Source organism: Copadichromis virginalis, linkage group LG14 (assembly GCF_057382275.1).
Source record: "Copadichromis virginalis isolate Kocher_CV1m ecotype Utaka linkage group LG14, C_Virginalis_male_GT1.1, whole genome shotgun sequence".
In the NCBI taxonomy this organism is placed as follows: Eukaryota; Metazoa; Chordata; class Actinopteri; order Cichliformes; family Cichlidae; genus Copadichromis; species Copadichromis virginalis.
In genome coordinates, this window is record NC_140631.1 from 1526356 (window position 1) to 1542772 (window position 16417).

Sequence of the window (16417 nt, forward strand, 5' to 3'; positions counted from 1 at the left end):
ACACATGTGTTTGTGACTGATGACATGCTTGAATTCAACAAACTGCTGTTGCTGCTGTAAAAAACATAAATGACATCATGTTTTTTAAACCATATCCTGAGTTGAGAGTCCAAAAGCCGTTAAAGGAATAGGCACTGGCTAACATGTTAGAAGGATGATAACGGGCATAAAGGTTTTCCTGGAACCATATGGATCCAGCAGCGCTCTGAACAAAGTGTGTTGGATTGTAACTTTATGAAACTGTCCCTGACAAATACACACACGTCTGCATCTTTACACACCTGCTGTAATCGCTTACAACTGAATGGTACGCAGCAGCTCTGAGTGAGAGAGTGCCTGAACCTGAACCCTGATCTTTTCCAAAAGGATTGGAAATGTCCAAACAAGGTGTTGGTGAAAGCAAAAGAGAAAACAAAAGGAAAAACTTCAGACCTCCTACATATCTACCTGTCCACACGTCTAACGTCGCTGCACAGTCAATAAGCACAATGCTGAAGGACACCCTGTGCAGCGATGTGTGACAACCTGTCAAAGCTGTTGTTTTCCTTAAGGCACAGCAATACTTATATAAACACTTTGTTTTGCTATTGGCTTGCATATGGAGAATTATGTAATTCTACTGGTTTCAGTATCAGCTGATACACGTCTTGTATCTGGACATACTCGTATGACAGTGTGCAGGTCTCAGCTTTGGTTAGCCTGAAGGTTAAACCACTAGTTTTGGAGGAACACTTTTAGATGCAACATCTTACAGCCTACTTTGCCTGAAGCACATTAAGGCCTTATCAGACAGAAAGTTGACATTTAGCTCTCGAGCTCATTTTCTTCTTTCCAAGAGGCTGAAATGAGGTTTGACTTCATCATGTTTTCTATTAAAAAAAAGTAAATGGGCTGCTTTGTAGGAGAACACATTCTCTACAGAGATTACCCCGATGATTGGATAGAAACTTGCACTCCCTCTCTTAGATGTCTTTCAATTATAATAGCCAGAGTGATAAAAACAGATGCTTCCATTCAATCCGAGGCACAGCCAGATGAACAGAAAGATGGATAGACTGATGGGAGGGTGGGTGGTCTGGGCTTTCTTCAGGGGCCGTCCTTCATTATCCAATCAGCACGTTTCAAATCAGGACCCCAAAATGTTTCTTGCAACTTGTATGATTAGATCTCAGAGAGCAGCTGAGGCCTGACTCACGCTGGTGTCGCTGTAATGAGACTGCTTCTGAAAGGAGAGAGGAAGGAGAAGCAGAGCCGGGCAGATCTGTTAGGATGGATTAGAATGTGAGGCGGAGTAATAGACTGTGCAACACGGTGCAAGCCAGCTTACATTCAGAGCATCACTGCAAGATTCATGAGCGCAAATTCACATCACAGTTAAACTAGTCTGAGTGGCTTTTAAAGAAACCAGATCTATTAAAGACCAAGAGACACTAGTTCTATAAAACTTTTCTTTCTCTGATCAGATAAGAAATTCATTCACGTCTGAGTGGGTGCCTACAGTGTCTGTGGAAGCGCAGCGATGCGTCACACTTTTCACACTGATGATTGTAGGTTTCCTTTTCTTAATGCTGTGAGGAGTCATGCAGCTAAGGACGGCTGTGCATTAGGTGCTAAATCAGGCAATAATGTAAGACGAACAGGAGAAAGACTCAGGTCAGCCTTCAGCTATCAGGATTAAATGTGATGGGAATACTGATCTTTATCATCTGCCGTCGGGTCCATTCAAGTATCCACATGACGTCTGTAGCTAATGCTGCAATCCCACTTTTCAGCAGAAGAGCGACTGAGATGTGTCACTAGATGCAGGCTGCAAACAGCATCATGGAGTCTGTATGCTGCATACAAACACTGAGATGCGTCTTTGCTTAAAAATGGAACAAATTTGCTCTTTAAAACCAGCTGAGCCTGTTGTGCTGATAACGCCTGAGATTTTGGTCCAACCCAAAGAGCAACAGTCCTTTGAATTATGGATCAAACTGTTTGAATTCGGGTCTGTTAGCTCAGCTGGTTAGAATCTGGTGCTAATGATGTAAAGGTCATGGGATCAGTTGTTATACTGGCCAGAGATGAACAAAGCTTCAACTTTAACTGAGGTCATAGTGACAAATGTACAAATGGATCAACAAGAATGAGACTATTTAAACGGTCCATCATGCGTCAGTTGTCTGTACCAGATCTAGTTTACTTATTGGGAAAATGGTTGTAAAGATCAAACTAATTTGTTTGGCTCAGATGGTTAAAGGTGCTAATAAACCGAAGTCATGGGATCAGCTGCCATGTCGGCCATCGTTGGGCAGAAATATCAAAGCCAGCCATGGCTGTGATGCTTCCAAGATTGTAAAATAAGTATTATAACTTATTTTAACATAAACGTTGTCACTTTAAGCTCTTGTTGTTGCACGAAGTAGGTTTTAGACTCAACACTAATGTGGAGGTTAGACACCGCTGACATCAAGGCTTTCAGTCCAGCACATCACCACTGTGTCCACTTTCACAGCTTGGTTAATTAAGGAAAAATGGGGTTTATAAGCAGTTAGACCAAAGGCCGTTTAATCCACACGTGGAGCTACGAATACCGAGGGCACTGATTCAGACGTCTAAACCTGAAACACGTTAAATATACAGCAAACCATTTGCAGTTGTATGTAAAAAGTAACCTTTAAAAATCCAGTGTTGTGTTGAAAAATGAGTCAAAGCTGTCAGTGAACACAGGCTGTAAAATAGATGATAGTGGGCAGTTTAAAACAGAGAACAACGGTTTAAAAGTCTCTGGGGTTCAAACTTGCTTCCCATCATTGAACACCAGTTGATTTGACCCTGAAATAGCAGGAAAATGATAAAAGTTTGTACGAAGGGCTGGATACACGCCAGTTAGCTGTAACACCACGGCCACCGCGCCCATGCTGGCTAGTCTGGAGCAAGACTTAAATGACAGAGCAGCAGTGACGCCTCAACGATACTGAAGTCCATTTAGGGGCGTCTGCACTACAACACAGGTTTTAGGGTTAAGCGAGATATTCCTTCAACACTACAAATAAAAACAAGAATAACTTTACTGATCCTGGAGAGAAATCCGTATGGCGGACATCTCTCATTTGTATTTGAAAAGTGAGAAGTGTCCTGATTCGTATTTTGAGGTGAGAGACAAACGACTTGAGGTCCATTGTGCGTCAAAACAATGATTTTATTGGCTTCTTAATCCTATTGATGATCCTTAGTGGGACATGCTGCAGGCCTACCTGAAGAACGTTATGTTCACGAGCTCCGTAAATACAAAATCAACTCAAACTGAAGGATTATTAGCTTGATCGTAAAGGATGGTAAATGAGTCTAAAGTATTATAAATCTTAATTTTCCCCAGTGAGCATCAGTGAGGGATAGACGTCCTTAAGAGCAACTTTATTTCTTCTTGTTTTTTGGTTTTTTCCTGTTGGCTGGTAACAATTTCAAAACAATATTGTAGTAATATGAACGGATATTACTGGAAAACACTGAGGTTATTGTACTCGGCGCTTAAAATCCTCGAAACATGGTATCTAACCAGATGCTTACTCTGGATGGCTCCAGTAACACTGTGAGGAGCCATTTTGACCAGGATGCCCTTCTATGCACATATTAAACACATATGCAGGACTGCTTTCTTCCATTTGTGCATGAGAAACACGTTTTGTTACTCTGTGTTATTGTCTTACCTTACAATATCAAGTGACTTGATGCAGCTGTTATTGTGATTTGGCACGTGTAAATAAAATGTAATTGAATGAATATGAACATGATCATACTGAATGTGAAGCTAAAGCCTCAGAAAGGTTTAAAGCTATTTCCTGCTTTGCATTCGGTTTGTTTCATTCGTGGATGCTAGCTCTACTTGTTCTGTTTTTCTCCTGCATGTTTTCAAGGAAAATGGGCGAGTTAGCTCCGACGGCCATGGTGCAATGCTAACAGCAAGGCTTCATATCCTGTACTAACACTGAAAAGAACCTCAAGGCTTTGCTGGAACATTTAACCGACAGTAATGAACTTCTAGTATTACACTGAAAGCTGTGCTTTAAAAACCTTTTTAAAAAACGAGTCATAGCCGTCACTGGGCGGAGACTATAAACTGCTGTTCATGTGACAGACACACACTGAGACACACGCTCATTTGAAATCAGGATTAATGGTTTTAAAGTCTTTGAGTTTGTATCTTCTGTTCACTTGTACTTTAACAGAAACAAGCGCTGCTTTTAGTGCCTGTTTGATTACACGTTTGTCTACAGAAGCTGAAAACACAGGCTGGCCTGCGCTTGGTGCTAAGAATGCCAAGGTCAAAGGTCAGTCCGCATACCAGCCAGCTGTAAATACACACGTCAATGATAAACCGTTCTAGAACACGTCACACCTGTTAGTATGCACTACAATACTGCATCAGAGTTTCAGAAAATGTCACACGACTCCTGTGAAAATGAGTCTTCGCTGTTACAAGAAGGTTCAATTCTAATTTATCTTAAAGCACTTTTTCTACAAACATCTGGAACTTTTCAGACTTCGAACTTTGCTGTTAAAACAGAAAGTAGGAATGAAGGAGAAAAAGGTAAGAAGGTAGGTATTTATCTGTCATAATCAAAATACTGCAAAGCAGCAATTAAAGTGTGTATTTAAATTAGTAATGAGGTCAGAATCAGGCATGGGGAGAAGCAGGAACCTTCTGACTCCTTGGCACACAGAAAAAGAAATATTGCAACTGTCAAAATCACAGACCAAACCGTGTCCACTGCCCATGAGGGAAAACTGTGAACATGGTTCAACCTCCTCCAACACGTATCCGAGCTCCGTGAGGCACGGACAGCCTGCAGGAAGAGACGTCTGTCTCTCCGGAGTCGGCCCAGAGGTTGTGCGGCTGCGCAGCGCCTGTGTTGACCTGCGTTGGCTCACAAACATGAGGTAAAAAAGAACGTTTTGCACTGTGAGCTGCTTTGTTCATCTTTTTTTTTTCAGACACAAGTGCAACTGCAGACCAGACTGTCAGGAAAACTGGCCTGACAGCATCAACACGTGGCACCATTACTTCAGCAGCACCCATGTGTTCTCACTTTGTGGGTGCAGGTGTGAGCCTGCGGCTGCCAGCTCATGAATTATTCAGTGAAAATATTACAAATGGCCAAGAGCAGTGATCGTGCGAGGAAATAGTGAGGTGAGCCTGGTTCCACTGACTTTGTTCGATGATGCCACATTACTCCTGACAGGAACACCAACATAAAGTACAAAAAGAAACATATGTGCCGATGTCCGCTTATTACCAAAACAATTAAGGTGTTACTTTTTCAAGAAGATGGATGGAAAAACACGTGTCTGATACTATGTTGCCCAAAGTCTTCACACGCACGTGAACCTGAGTGACATCCCACTCTTAGTCCACAGGGTTCCACCCTTTGCAGCTATAACAGCTTCAACCTCAGGAATGTGTTTATGGGAACTGTGACCATTCTTCCATCGCATTGTGAGGTCAGACACTGATGCTGGATGAGAAGGCCTCGCTGGCAGTCTAATTCAACCCACAGGTGCTCCATCAGGTTGAGGTCAGGACTGTGCAGGCCAGTCAAGCTCTTACACACCAAACTCGCTCATCCATGTCTTTGTGGACCTTGCTTTGTGCACTGGTGTGCAGTCAAGTTTTAACAAAGTTGGAGGATGAAATGACCCAAAATGTCTTGGTATGCTGAACCATGAAGAGTTCTTTTCACTGGAAACTGAGGGGCCGAGGCTAACTCCTGAAAAACAAGACCGTCCCCCTCCACCAAGCTTTACACTTGGCACAGTGCAGTCAGACAAGTACTGATCCAAACCCAAATCACAGCACCAGACGGAGAAGCGTGACTTGTTGCTTCCAGAGATTAATGCGAGTAACGATACCTGGTCAGTGTTTGAGTTCAGAGTTACAGAGAACACCAGCATTCCTGTGACTGTGCTGTGTTTGAGGCGTGACACAAAAACACATCCATTTTTATACAAGTACTTTGTGTATAAAAGTACTTGTATACGTTTATATATACAAGTATATACAAGACAGAATTTTTCTGTCTTTTCAAAAATTCTCAGCCAATCAGATTTATGGACTACAAAGTTTGCTAAACTAGACTCAATAAAGTACATCTAAGCTGTCGTACTGAGTTATACTGAGTGGACATTAGAAACCTGCCGAGCTACAGATGAAACGTGATGGCTGAAATGCTTTAGGAAACATTTGTACATGTAGAACCTTCACTGTAGTGAATGATGCACAGATTTCCTGTAACAGGTCAAACGCTTTGGGCAATTTGTAGGTGTGCAGAATATTTCCTGTGCTGAGTGACTGACAACAGATAGCAGTTAATAATATTTGAACACTATCAAGAAAAAGACTTGGACTTTTAAAAGATACGACAAACTAGGATTTGTAACTTTGTAACTATTTGTAACAGTATCAGGCAGCAGCCAGTACCTGCTGACCATGATGACAGTCATTAAGCATAAAACAGCAACAAAATCAACAAAACACATTCTAACACATTTTTACTTAAAACCACAGAAACAAAATAAGTTGAAGGAAAGAGTCCCAGCTACAGAGAGAGAAGATGGGCTTCATCGTTACTTGTTTCTTTAAGTGGTGTAGTGTTTCTGGATGTTTCTCTGCTGCGCTCTCACACACAGAACAGGATTTTTATCCTTGTCACAAGTTTGTGAGAAAAAAACTGCAAAACAAATGTTCTTCTATGAATCAAACATATTTCAGCTAATGAGGCGCACAAACAGGAGGCCACTGCTCCTCCGCCTTTTTCCTCACCGTGACATCACCGCCTGTAACAAAGTCTTGATGAGCAGCCGAGGCCACGCTGTTAAACTCACCATTTGAAGAAGTCTGGCTGATTCCTCCTGACTCGCCGGCTCCACACAGCTCTGTGGTGAAACAATAACAAATATAGTGCCAGTCAATTACACAGAGGTGGTGGTGGTGGGGGGTGGTGGTGGTGGTGGTGGGGGGGGGGGTCTGGTTACAAATGCAGCTGTGGAGCTTGTTTTGACTGCATTGCAACAGCGAGGCCCAGAGCTGGTTACCAGCTAACAACTGGCTGTACTGGGAGCTAACTCTCCCCACCCCCAGCTGCTTGCTCTTCTCTCAGAAATAGGGAAACGCTGCAGTGCGTTTCCGTCCCTGTACGATACAGTCTGCACGGCTGTGCCTCACAGACCCCGCTGGATCGATTCAAAGGTCTGCAGTTACATTTCCTGTAGATTTTGCCATCACGAATGAAAACAAGCTGTTTGTGTCAGACTTCAGCTCCAATGAAGTCTGCAAACAAAACATGTCCACCCTGCAGAGTACGAGCTGCTGACTAACACAGCGAGATACAACTGCACTGTAGAATCGAATTAGTTCCCAGAACTTTAGACAAACCCGTTGCTTTAAAAAACTACGTGAAGCGACCATTAGATGATTACGTTTGGGCAGCTCCCTGTTGCATCTTATTAAAGTATGTATTATCCTTGTACTAATCAATATACTGTAGTATATAAACAGCTGTGTCACAGGAGGTGGGATCTGCAACAGACGAAGCACTAGATCTGAGCCTCGTAAATCCAAGCTGTCAAGCGTTGTGGATTATATTTTAGCCACATGACAAATACGCCAGTACTTTATTACATTTTCATAAATTACATTTCAAATGAATTATGAATAATTTCATGGAATTCCAGTTCAAGACTTTCCATTTTGGTTTTCCAAACAGGAGAAATTTCTATAAAAAGAACTGAACTGCTAGAAGCCTCATTCACACAGTGTGTATCTGTGCCTGTGCACTTCAGACATAAATACCAATGGATTCGGGGAGGTGAGGTCGATCTACCCACCTTCCCACTGGTAGAAAACCTGCTCTACCACCTTTACCTCCCAGATGGACATTAATCCAACACTAACCCTGGATGGGCGTTCAATAACCTCGTGGAGGCATCTCAAGCATTCAGGCACCACCTCTAACCTGGTTGTGGGCACAGATATAAGATATTAAGAGAAGTCACATGACTAGAGAAGTTCAGTCCCAGTTTATTTACTATTCGTTGCTCAAAGTTGAAAGTTGCAATAAATAGTTGGTATCAAAAACCATCTTTTATCTGATTGTCAGACTTGTTTTAAAGTTAATTTTTTGTCATTACACAAGGCTGCTCTCAAACGAGTCCAAATGAGTTCCCCTTTAAAGGCTGAAACAGCAGGACTGAGGACAGCTCCCTCACTTCGTTTTCACTCTGTTTTTGTCCTTGTTGTGTTACTCGTGCCATAATAACTCATGTAACTTCAGCTGTGCAAAAGAATAAATTGATCATAATATTTACAATGTGATCACCAGTACAAATAACCAGCTTTAACCAGCTGTTACCGCTCTAACTAAAGTGCATGTGGATGTCTCAGCTGACTGTAGGCTCGTGACTGTAACAGGTGAATTACTCTCATTTTATCATACAGCGCCTCCCTGCGGCTACCTCCATGAATGGAGCTTACAGCATCAGTTTGCTTACGTCGCCATCTAGAGGTATTACATGTGTCTTACACATTCGTCCAATCAGCTGGTGCCATCCAGCAGGTTTGCTGTGAAGACATGATGTGACGCCGTGATAGCAGTCAGCCAGGGAAGTGTGTGCAGGTGAATATGACTCCAAATATTTTTATATTAATTTCATTTTATCATATTTTATGTTCAGTTTTAAAGCATTTTACTGGATATGAAGATGTTGGGTTCCAGTTAAATCCTGTCATAAATAAGTATGCAGCCAACTTCCTTCCTGCTTCAGGCTGCATACTTCCTCCACCTCCTTCTCTAGCCCTGATGTCCAACCATGACTTCTGGAAACTGAAGCTGTCAAATGAAGTGTGTTCCAAAGTGCTTCAAAAACTGTACGGCAGCAAAACAACAAGCAGTCTTACGTTATGATCCACTGGGGGGCAATGGTGTGATCATTCCACACGTGTAGTTTTATGTTGCATTAAACTAAAAGTGCTCCATCTGAGCAAATTGTTTCAGGATAACAACAATAACTGTCTGCACATTACAAGAGTCCTGATTTGTCATGCACAGCAGCAGAACTCGAGTGCAAAACCACACAAAAACGTGTCTGTGTGTGCGTCTGTTGGGATTCTGTGAGCCCTTTGTCGAATGTGCATAAAACGCTTTCATTTTTAAAAAGAAATGGACTGAAGGGGGCTTTGTAGGCAGTTCCAGACGTGATTTTTGCTTCAGTCGTTTCACGATGCAAAAACAGGAAGAAGTCCAAACACCTCACAGAGCTTTTAAACACGGCTCCCTGTTCCACATCTTAAATAACAGCTAATGAAGCCTTTAAAGGGCAATCAGCTGAACCACGCATGCATGTGTGTGTGTGTGTGTGTCTGTGTGTATTCTATTATGTAATACAGAAAGGGAAACAAGAGTTGGGCAGAAGGTGGAGTGCCTCCCCCAACAAGAGCCCACAGTGTCAGACAGTACTTAAGAATGTCTGTGTCTGTATCTGTGTGTGTGTGTGTGTGTGTGTATGTGTGTGTATGTGTGTGTGTGTGTATGTGTGTGTGGAAGGTTTGATGAGAGCAGATTGCGTAACCTGCTGAAGATGAAGAACATGTGGTTTTCATGTAAATCAGCAGAGAAGCAAGACTTTAAACTCATTTACTGCCCAAAACAACAGCAGCTGGACGCATGCTGCCAGGTGGGTGGGGGTGTGTGTGGGTGGGAGGCAATAATGACACGGCAGATTTAACTTTGGGTTTTGGACAAGATGGACACTTTTAATGTTGCTATTTAAACATTCGCCTTTGTTTCATCCTGTACACAAGACACATCTTTATCACAGCGCAGCTGATATCTCAGTGTTCTTCCAGAGCGCTCTGAGTGTAAGTGTCACCTTTTTATTGGAGCAGCCAAAAATGGTCCATGATCTTCATATAATGATGCCTTCGTCTTCTTAGACACGATGGGATGTTGTTTTTTTTTGGCGTTATGTTGTGCACACGGCTGCACGTTGTTACAGGAAGTGTCAGGAAGTAAAATCTAACAAACAGTTTGAATGTCTTTATGTTTTAGTGAGGCTCCAAAGGGCAGAGCCCAGGAACCTTCAATCGACGAGCCGGTTTAAACTAGTTTGCATGTCTCATGTATGTTAGACATGCGGGATTCACACGGTGCATCGAGGTGAACAAATGCATACATGTTTGTAAGATTCTGCAAAGGGAAACTTTGAATAGTTGCACCCATTGATGTTAATGAGCAGCCTGATCAAGGCTCCGAGTTCACCGTGTGGTCGTTTTGTGACTGCAGCACCAAGAGCTGCAGTCACCTGTTCACACACACAGACACACACACACAGCTCTTTATTGTGTGCTTGAAGGACGCTGCAGGGATAGGAATCTTCCCACGCAGCCTGCTTCACCTCCTCAGCTACAGTACAAAATGTCAAAGTGCAAACAGGCTCATTGTTGACCTCACATTGTGTTTACATGCTGAGCTTTCATTAATAAAATGGTTTCAGCAAAACTGACACAGGCTTCAGCAGAGCTGCATCAGAGAGCTGCTGATCGAGAGCGTCTCGGTGCTCCGTGCTGGATGGAAACTTGGACGGAGCCCAGCCGATATTTCTTTTCCGTAGATTTATTTAGCTGTCGGCTATTTGTAGACGCTTCACTTTAATCCTTTTCTTTTTTTTACATTTACCGCCACATATCAGCAGTAGTGCTAACACACACAAGTCTTGAGTTGTTTTTTGCAGAACTGGCCTGAAGGTTATTAATTTGCAGTAAAGCTGGGATGGGCTGTAGTCATGGAAACCTGCGACCGGCTCCAAACCTGCAGCCGCCTCCAGCGTCCGGGGCTGCAGTTGCTACAGAGACTCTGCGAGGTGGTCTGGTCATGTGGGTGCGACGGCCTCTACCAAAACCCTGTGCAGGGTCACATAGAGCGTCAGCGCTGCTGTGAGCGAGCGCAACTTTACTCCTAAAACGGCACTAATCTGCCCACCCATCCCCCCACCGCACCAGGCCGCACTTTAATTAAGAGCGTTTGGAAGAAGGCAGCACGGCGGCTCACAGCAACAAGGGGTCAAACCTGCTGATTCCTCTCTGGTTGGGAATTCCAGACATGGATTTGGATGCGAGTGTGTCTCTGTAAGTGGACACTCTACAAAGTTACCTCTGCCACAGAAGTTCTGCAATGATTTTAGTGTTTTTGTTAATATTGCATCAAATATGACGAGATTTGCATTACAATCTTTAGTTTTCCATAAACATTAGAGGCGAAGAGTTGTGAGATGATGTCAAATTGAAAAGAAAAATCATGAAATCTCCTGTTTATGTTCATGAGTCCTTCTGTGATCCAGGGAACGACTCTCGCACGGTGTGTCGGATTTGTCTTGGACTGCTTGTGTTGGATGACCAGTTAGGAAAATTCATGGAATTTGGGGGGAATTACTTAATTTAAAGGCCGCTTTGCTGTTCTGCCAAACTTACCGTAGTAGATTTCAGTTAATGTTTTAGTGTTGCACGACACTGACACAAGATTAACTGTTCTGCCATAAAATCGCCTGAAACTATTTTAAGAAATCAAACCTAATAGATGTCAGTCTTCCTCTGCGGGTCCCCCGCCCCCACAGACCTCTGAGAAGCTCCCTGAATAGACTTCCAGGAACGGAGGCTGTTACTGGCACGGCTGCGCTCTTTGGGACTCGGTTATCGAAACTATGAGCGTTTAATGTTTGATCGTGTGGTACGATCAGAGGAGGCAATAACGTCCGTCAGTGCAGCAGAGCTATTTCTGTCCTGGACATTTTATATCTGTGGTGCATTTACATCACACTATCCTGCACTTTGTTTCGTCAGCTTTAGCTGGTCTGGGTAAAAGCTGCTCGGTTAGATGCAAACATCAGTAAATGTCAGTAATAAATAAAAAGCTCCAAATATCCGGTTGGTCAAAGTTCAGTGGGAGGATTTTCTGTCTTACAACCAACAATGTGTAAAAATAACACAGAACCACTTTGGACTCATCTTGATAATCGTTTCATTGATTAAAGAAAGAATTTCAAATCATATTCATGAGGGACGCAAACACTCGACCAATTACAACCTGCTGCTTTCAGAACCTGCACGGAAAGAAGTATCTGAATCGGCCTGCGTGACAGAAATGACGATGGTACGTTTGCTCTGGTCGGCGTGTTAAAGCTTCACGTGTCCGGGTTCCCCCCGTGTGCTCACGTGGTACAGTCGTGCGTTATTAACGCCCTGCTCCTCTGACTGTTCAGAGAAGCTTCTACCACACTGATACAGACCGCACAACGACACGACTGAACCGGAACATTTGGCATCAGCCGTCACAAATTCCAGTCCAAGGCCCCTTCACCTTTATGTGGCTGATGTCACGTGTTTTCAAAGCAGCTCATTCCAGTCTGAAACTGTATTATCACTGGTTTCCATGGAAGCATGATGAAACACTTTATTATTCCCAGTGATATGGGATGTTTGCTTAGGCGTTCCACAGAACATCTGCCAAGGATGTGCTCTCAGGTTAAACCTTTAATCAAATGCAGAATTCCTAGAAATGCTGGGAATAATGGAAAGTTTTCACTTCTCCAAGTGGATGTTGATTGGGGACTGTGTGACAGCGACTGCATGAGGACAGAAGAGCAGTGAAATATTAGATTTAACTGAAAGTAATCCGATTTAAAAGAATCATCTATGATCTTTACTGTGGGCTATTAGAAATCACCGGGGTGCTTACAGGACAGAGAAAGTAAAATGGCCACAACAGGGGGGATAAAGACACTATGGAAAACATATTTAACTGCAGGCAGAATTCTGGGGAGACAGTTAACGTCTATTGTAATAGAAAATCTCATAAAAGACGACGCTCACAGGTCTGTTGTAAAAAGCGTCACCTCCACCTGGGTCCAAGAAAATAATGAGTGTGAACAACAGTCGCAGATTTAACAGCTCAGAATCAGTCAGTTTATTGTTGTTTTAAATGTGAAGGTTTACAAAGACAGCACAAGCACACGGTCACAAGTTTTGGTGCAGACGGGCAACAAACAGCGAGGAGGGGAACCGAGCAGTCACACAGGTGAACATAACGCATTAGTGTCTGCGGTTTACAAAAATGTGGCTCTTTGCTGTATATGTTGGCATTAACGCAATACAAAGATGATGTCTCACATCTACTACTGAGTAAAGCAGGCCTATTTGTTTCCAGCTTCATGTTGTATTTCTCAGACTCCATTAGCGTAGCTTTGCATGATTCACAGTTTAAAATAAGCCATATTTAGCTCATACTGGGCCTCGGTACAGCACAGATCATCTGCATGAAACAAACCTTTCAAACCGACCTTCCCTCAGGAACTGAAGCAGGGAATTTGGCTGCTGTGCTCACAGATGACCATATTAGGACCTTCCTGTTTCCTAACCCTTTCATTATTGGGAAAAATGTCTCATTTACCATCATGTCTGTAAAGCCCACAGCGTGTAGTCATTTGTTTGAGAAAACTGGCAGTAAGCTTTGAGAGAATGCTTTCTGTGAATGGCTGAGAGCTTACAGGGGTTAGAGGAACACTGTAGCTGGCAGACATCAGGACGTCTCTGCACATGTACTCAGTTTAATGTCAGATATTCTACCATCACTGCCACGTAGAACAGCACGTCTTCATTCTTAGAGAAACGCTTTTCTTGCGCTGGACCAGCTGCTGTAAACGTTACACCACTAATAGCTGCTAACTACCTACAAATGGCTAACATGCTAACATCTAATGTTATTTGAGCTTGTTTTGATTGGACATATTGGTTTAGTAAAATCATAATAAAACATGATAAAGCATATACAACGAGAAAGAAGAGTCTGTAATTACGCTGATCAGTTTTGTCACGGTTGCAGCAACAGCAGGAAGATAATATGCTGTCCATCCTTCACAGCAGTCAGAGTCTGACACTGTAAAGTGTTTCAGCACGGGGGGCTGTGCTGAGGCACGGGTCCACTGCAGTCACACTGTAAGGCAGCACAGAGACATAAAAGCACTTGAGAGCAGAGGCCTGTCGTCTCCGTCGCTGGCACATCTGTCTCGATTTTATGGGCACAGATAAATAATAGTGACACACTAATATCATAGAAAGGAAAGACAGGAAGTTAAGACAAGACTGATACAAGGACATGAGTGCAAAACACAACATCTCAGTTTGTAACAGGGCGAATGTGCAGATTCAGTCACATTTGATGTGCTCAACATAAGACGGGACGCTAATAACAAATGAAGCGCCGTAACATTGCTCATAAGGACGCGCTGAGAAACTCTAACATTTTCTATGTGATCGTGAGACGCTAAGGCTGCCCGTTAAAGGCGCCAGAACGTTCAACAATACGTTCAAAGTGACTGCAGAGCATGTGCTGCAGCTCTCAGGGGAGGGTTACCAGCATCACTTCATGGTCATATATACTAGCTCAAGAAGCGTCTTTATGAACATTTTCAGAGTGCACAATAGAAAGTCCCTGAAAATTAAAAATGAAACTTGCTGAAGTCTATAAAGTGATGATGTTTGTACAGTGCGCTGTTCTGTAGGCTCCCAGCATCCATATGGGTATTATGTAGAGCAGCTAATCTATAATGGCAAAAGCACTGTCAGCAGGACAACACTAAACACGGAGCCGAGCTTCCAACCTTTCACAGATCTGACTGAACATCTGCACCCACAGCACCAAATACCTGCACACAGGCACCACAGGAAACCCCCACGGGTCCAGTTCCCACATCCCTGATGAGTCACAGCTGTTCCGGTGGTGGGAGGGGAGCTGCACAACATTAGTTGGGTTTCCTGTTGCCGTTGATCAGTTTGGTTTTTAGTCGCTGTAACTGATTCAGCCCCATTCCACAGAAAACACAGCAAAGTGCAAAGAATCACTTTTGTTCCACGACAGACGAAACTAGCTGCATCTGTGTGGACGATGACCGAGCTGCAACTTTCTGTTTGAGCTTTGAGAGGTGCAATCAGCTGTGTCATCACTTGCTTCTGACAGCACAGCCTGGAGAACTTGGACCTGCAGTCAGACAGCACAGGAAACCTCCACAGGTCCATCATCTGTGTGACAGATGATGGCAGTAAACAGCATTTATTCACTGATCTTCTCAAAGAACTTGTGTCACTATGGATGGAAAGCAGCTGATGTGAGAGGCACGATGAGCTGCTGCAGGTTATTTGATGAACATTGCTAAACACGGTTACACCTCCAGGGAGTATAATGAACTGTATCTACACTTTAAACCTGCTCAGACTGCAGTTTTGGTGGATGTAGACGTTTTGAAACCAGACACAACTTACTACAAAAACAGGACACTGCACACTTATTACGTTTTAAGTTGTGATCAGGATGAACAAAGCAAAACACCATTTACGTCTTTAAAGCCAACCTGAGGAGCGTACACCTGCTGGCTGATCACAGCTGAAGAGTTTGTCGTTACAAAGAAGGAAACCTACGTGTGCACAGTTTGTGAAATAGCTCAGTGTGACGGTACATAAAGGAGTCACAGCGAGGATGCTCACCAGACACCGAGGTGACATTAAACTTTGGACAACCCTCAACCCTGTGTAGCAACGTTGGACACCCTACACATAAAGACGGGATCTACCAGCTGGCACATCCTCATCCAGAGAATGAATGACCTTAAATACACAGCAGTCAGTGTTTACTGACCTTCTGCTTTTGGAAAATCAACTGTCAGCAGTACGATGGACCCAGCAAACAGCTTGTTCTGTTTATGCTGACAGGCTGGGAACAAGTGCAGACCTGTTGCCTCAGTGCAGCGGTAACTCATCAGTCATCAGCGTACGTAGATCAAAGGAAAAGGTGAGTAATGAAATATTGTATCAACTCTTTAGGAAAACTGGTTAATTAGTAATTCAAGCTCTGCAATTAAGCAAAGACTGAAGCAAGACATTAAAATGGATCTAGGCCAAGACACTTCCTACATCCTTCATTTCTTCCTTCCGTCTTTGTGCCGACTCCTCTTATGTTATGCAGGCATCGACTGTTAAAGGACTGTGACGTAAAACATCATCTGTCCAACCCTTCACCTCACTCAGAGGTTAGATTGTATCCAGATGTGTAACGTAACAATCACATGTGTGGCTCTGCACAGATCCGGAGCGATACTGAAGGATGAGTCAGAAACGAGCTGATACAGCGACTCTGAGAGCGCTGTGAGACTCAAGTGGAAAAGGACGAAGCAATCCTGCTTCTTAAGCTTTTCTACCAAAAGACCGTGGAGGGGAACAAGGGCAGGGTGTGAAGACCATCTGAAAGGAGTTTAATGAAATCTGGGGTGTTTAGCAGACAGGAAGAGGCTGGAAGTGGATATCGCAGGAGGCTTTACCACATCTTTAGATCTGAAC

At 43.4% G+C, this 16417-nt stretch overlaps 1 protein-coding gene across 6 annotated transcripts in view; it reads right to left on the reverse strand.

Annotated features, from left to right (window-relative positions):
- Positions 1–6797: 6797 nt before the first annotated feature.
- snx19b (sorting nexin 19b) overlaps positions 6798–16417 on the reverse strand; it is a 58730-nt gene continuing 49110 nt past the window's right edge. For 3 of the 6 annotated variants that reach the window (XM_085478965.1, XM_085478966.1, XM_085478967.1), the window contains exon 14: positions 12967–16417. This exon is cut by the window's right edge and continues 395 nt beyond it. Coding sequence is in view for 1 of the 6 variants with exons in the window: in XM_085478969.1 (XP_085335095.1) it covers positions 6861–6915 (55 nt within the window). In the remaining 5 variants the exon portion in view is untranslated. Of the gene's footprint in view, positions 6916–12966 lie in introns of those variants that run through there. The other 3 variants (XR_014923914.1, XM_085478968.1, XM_085478969.1) reach the window with 2 other exon arrangements.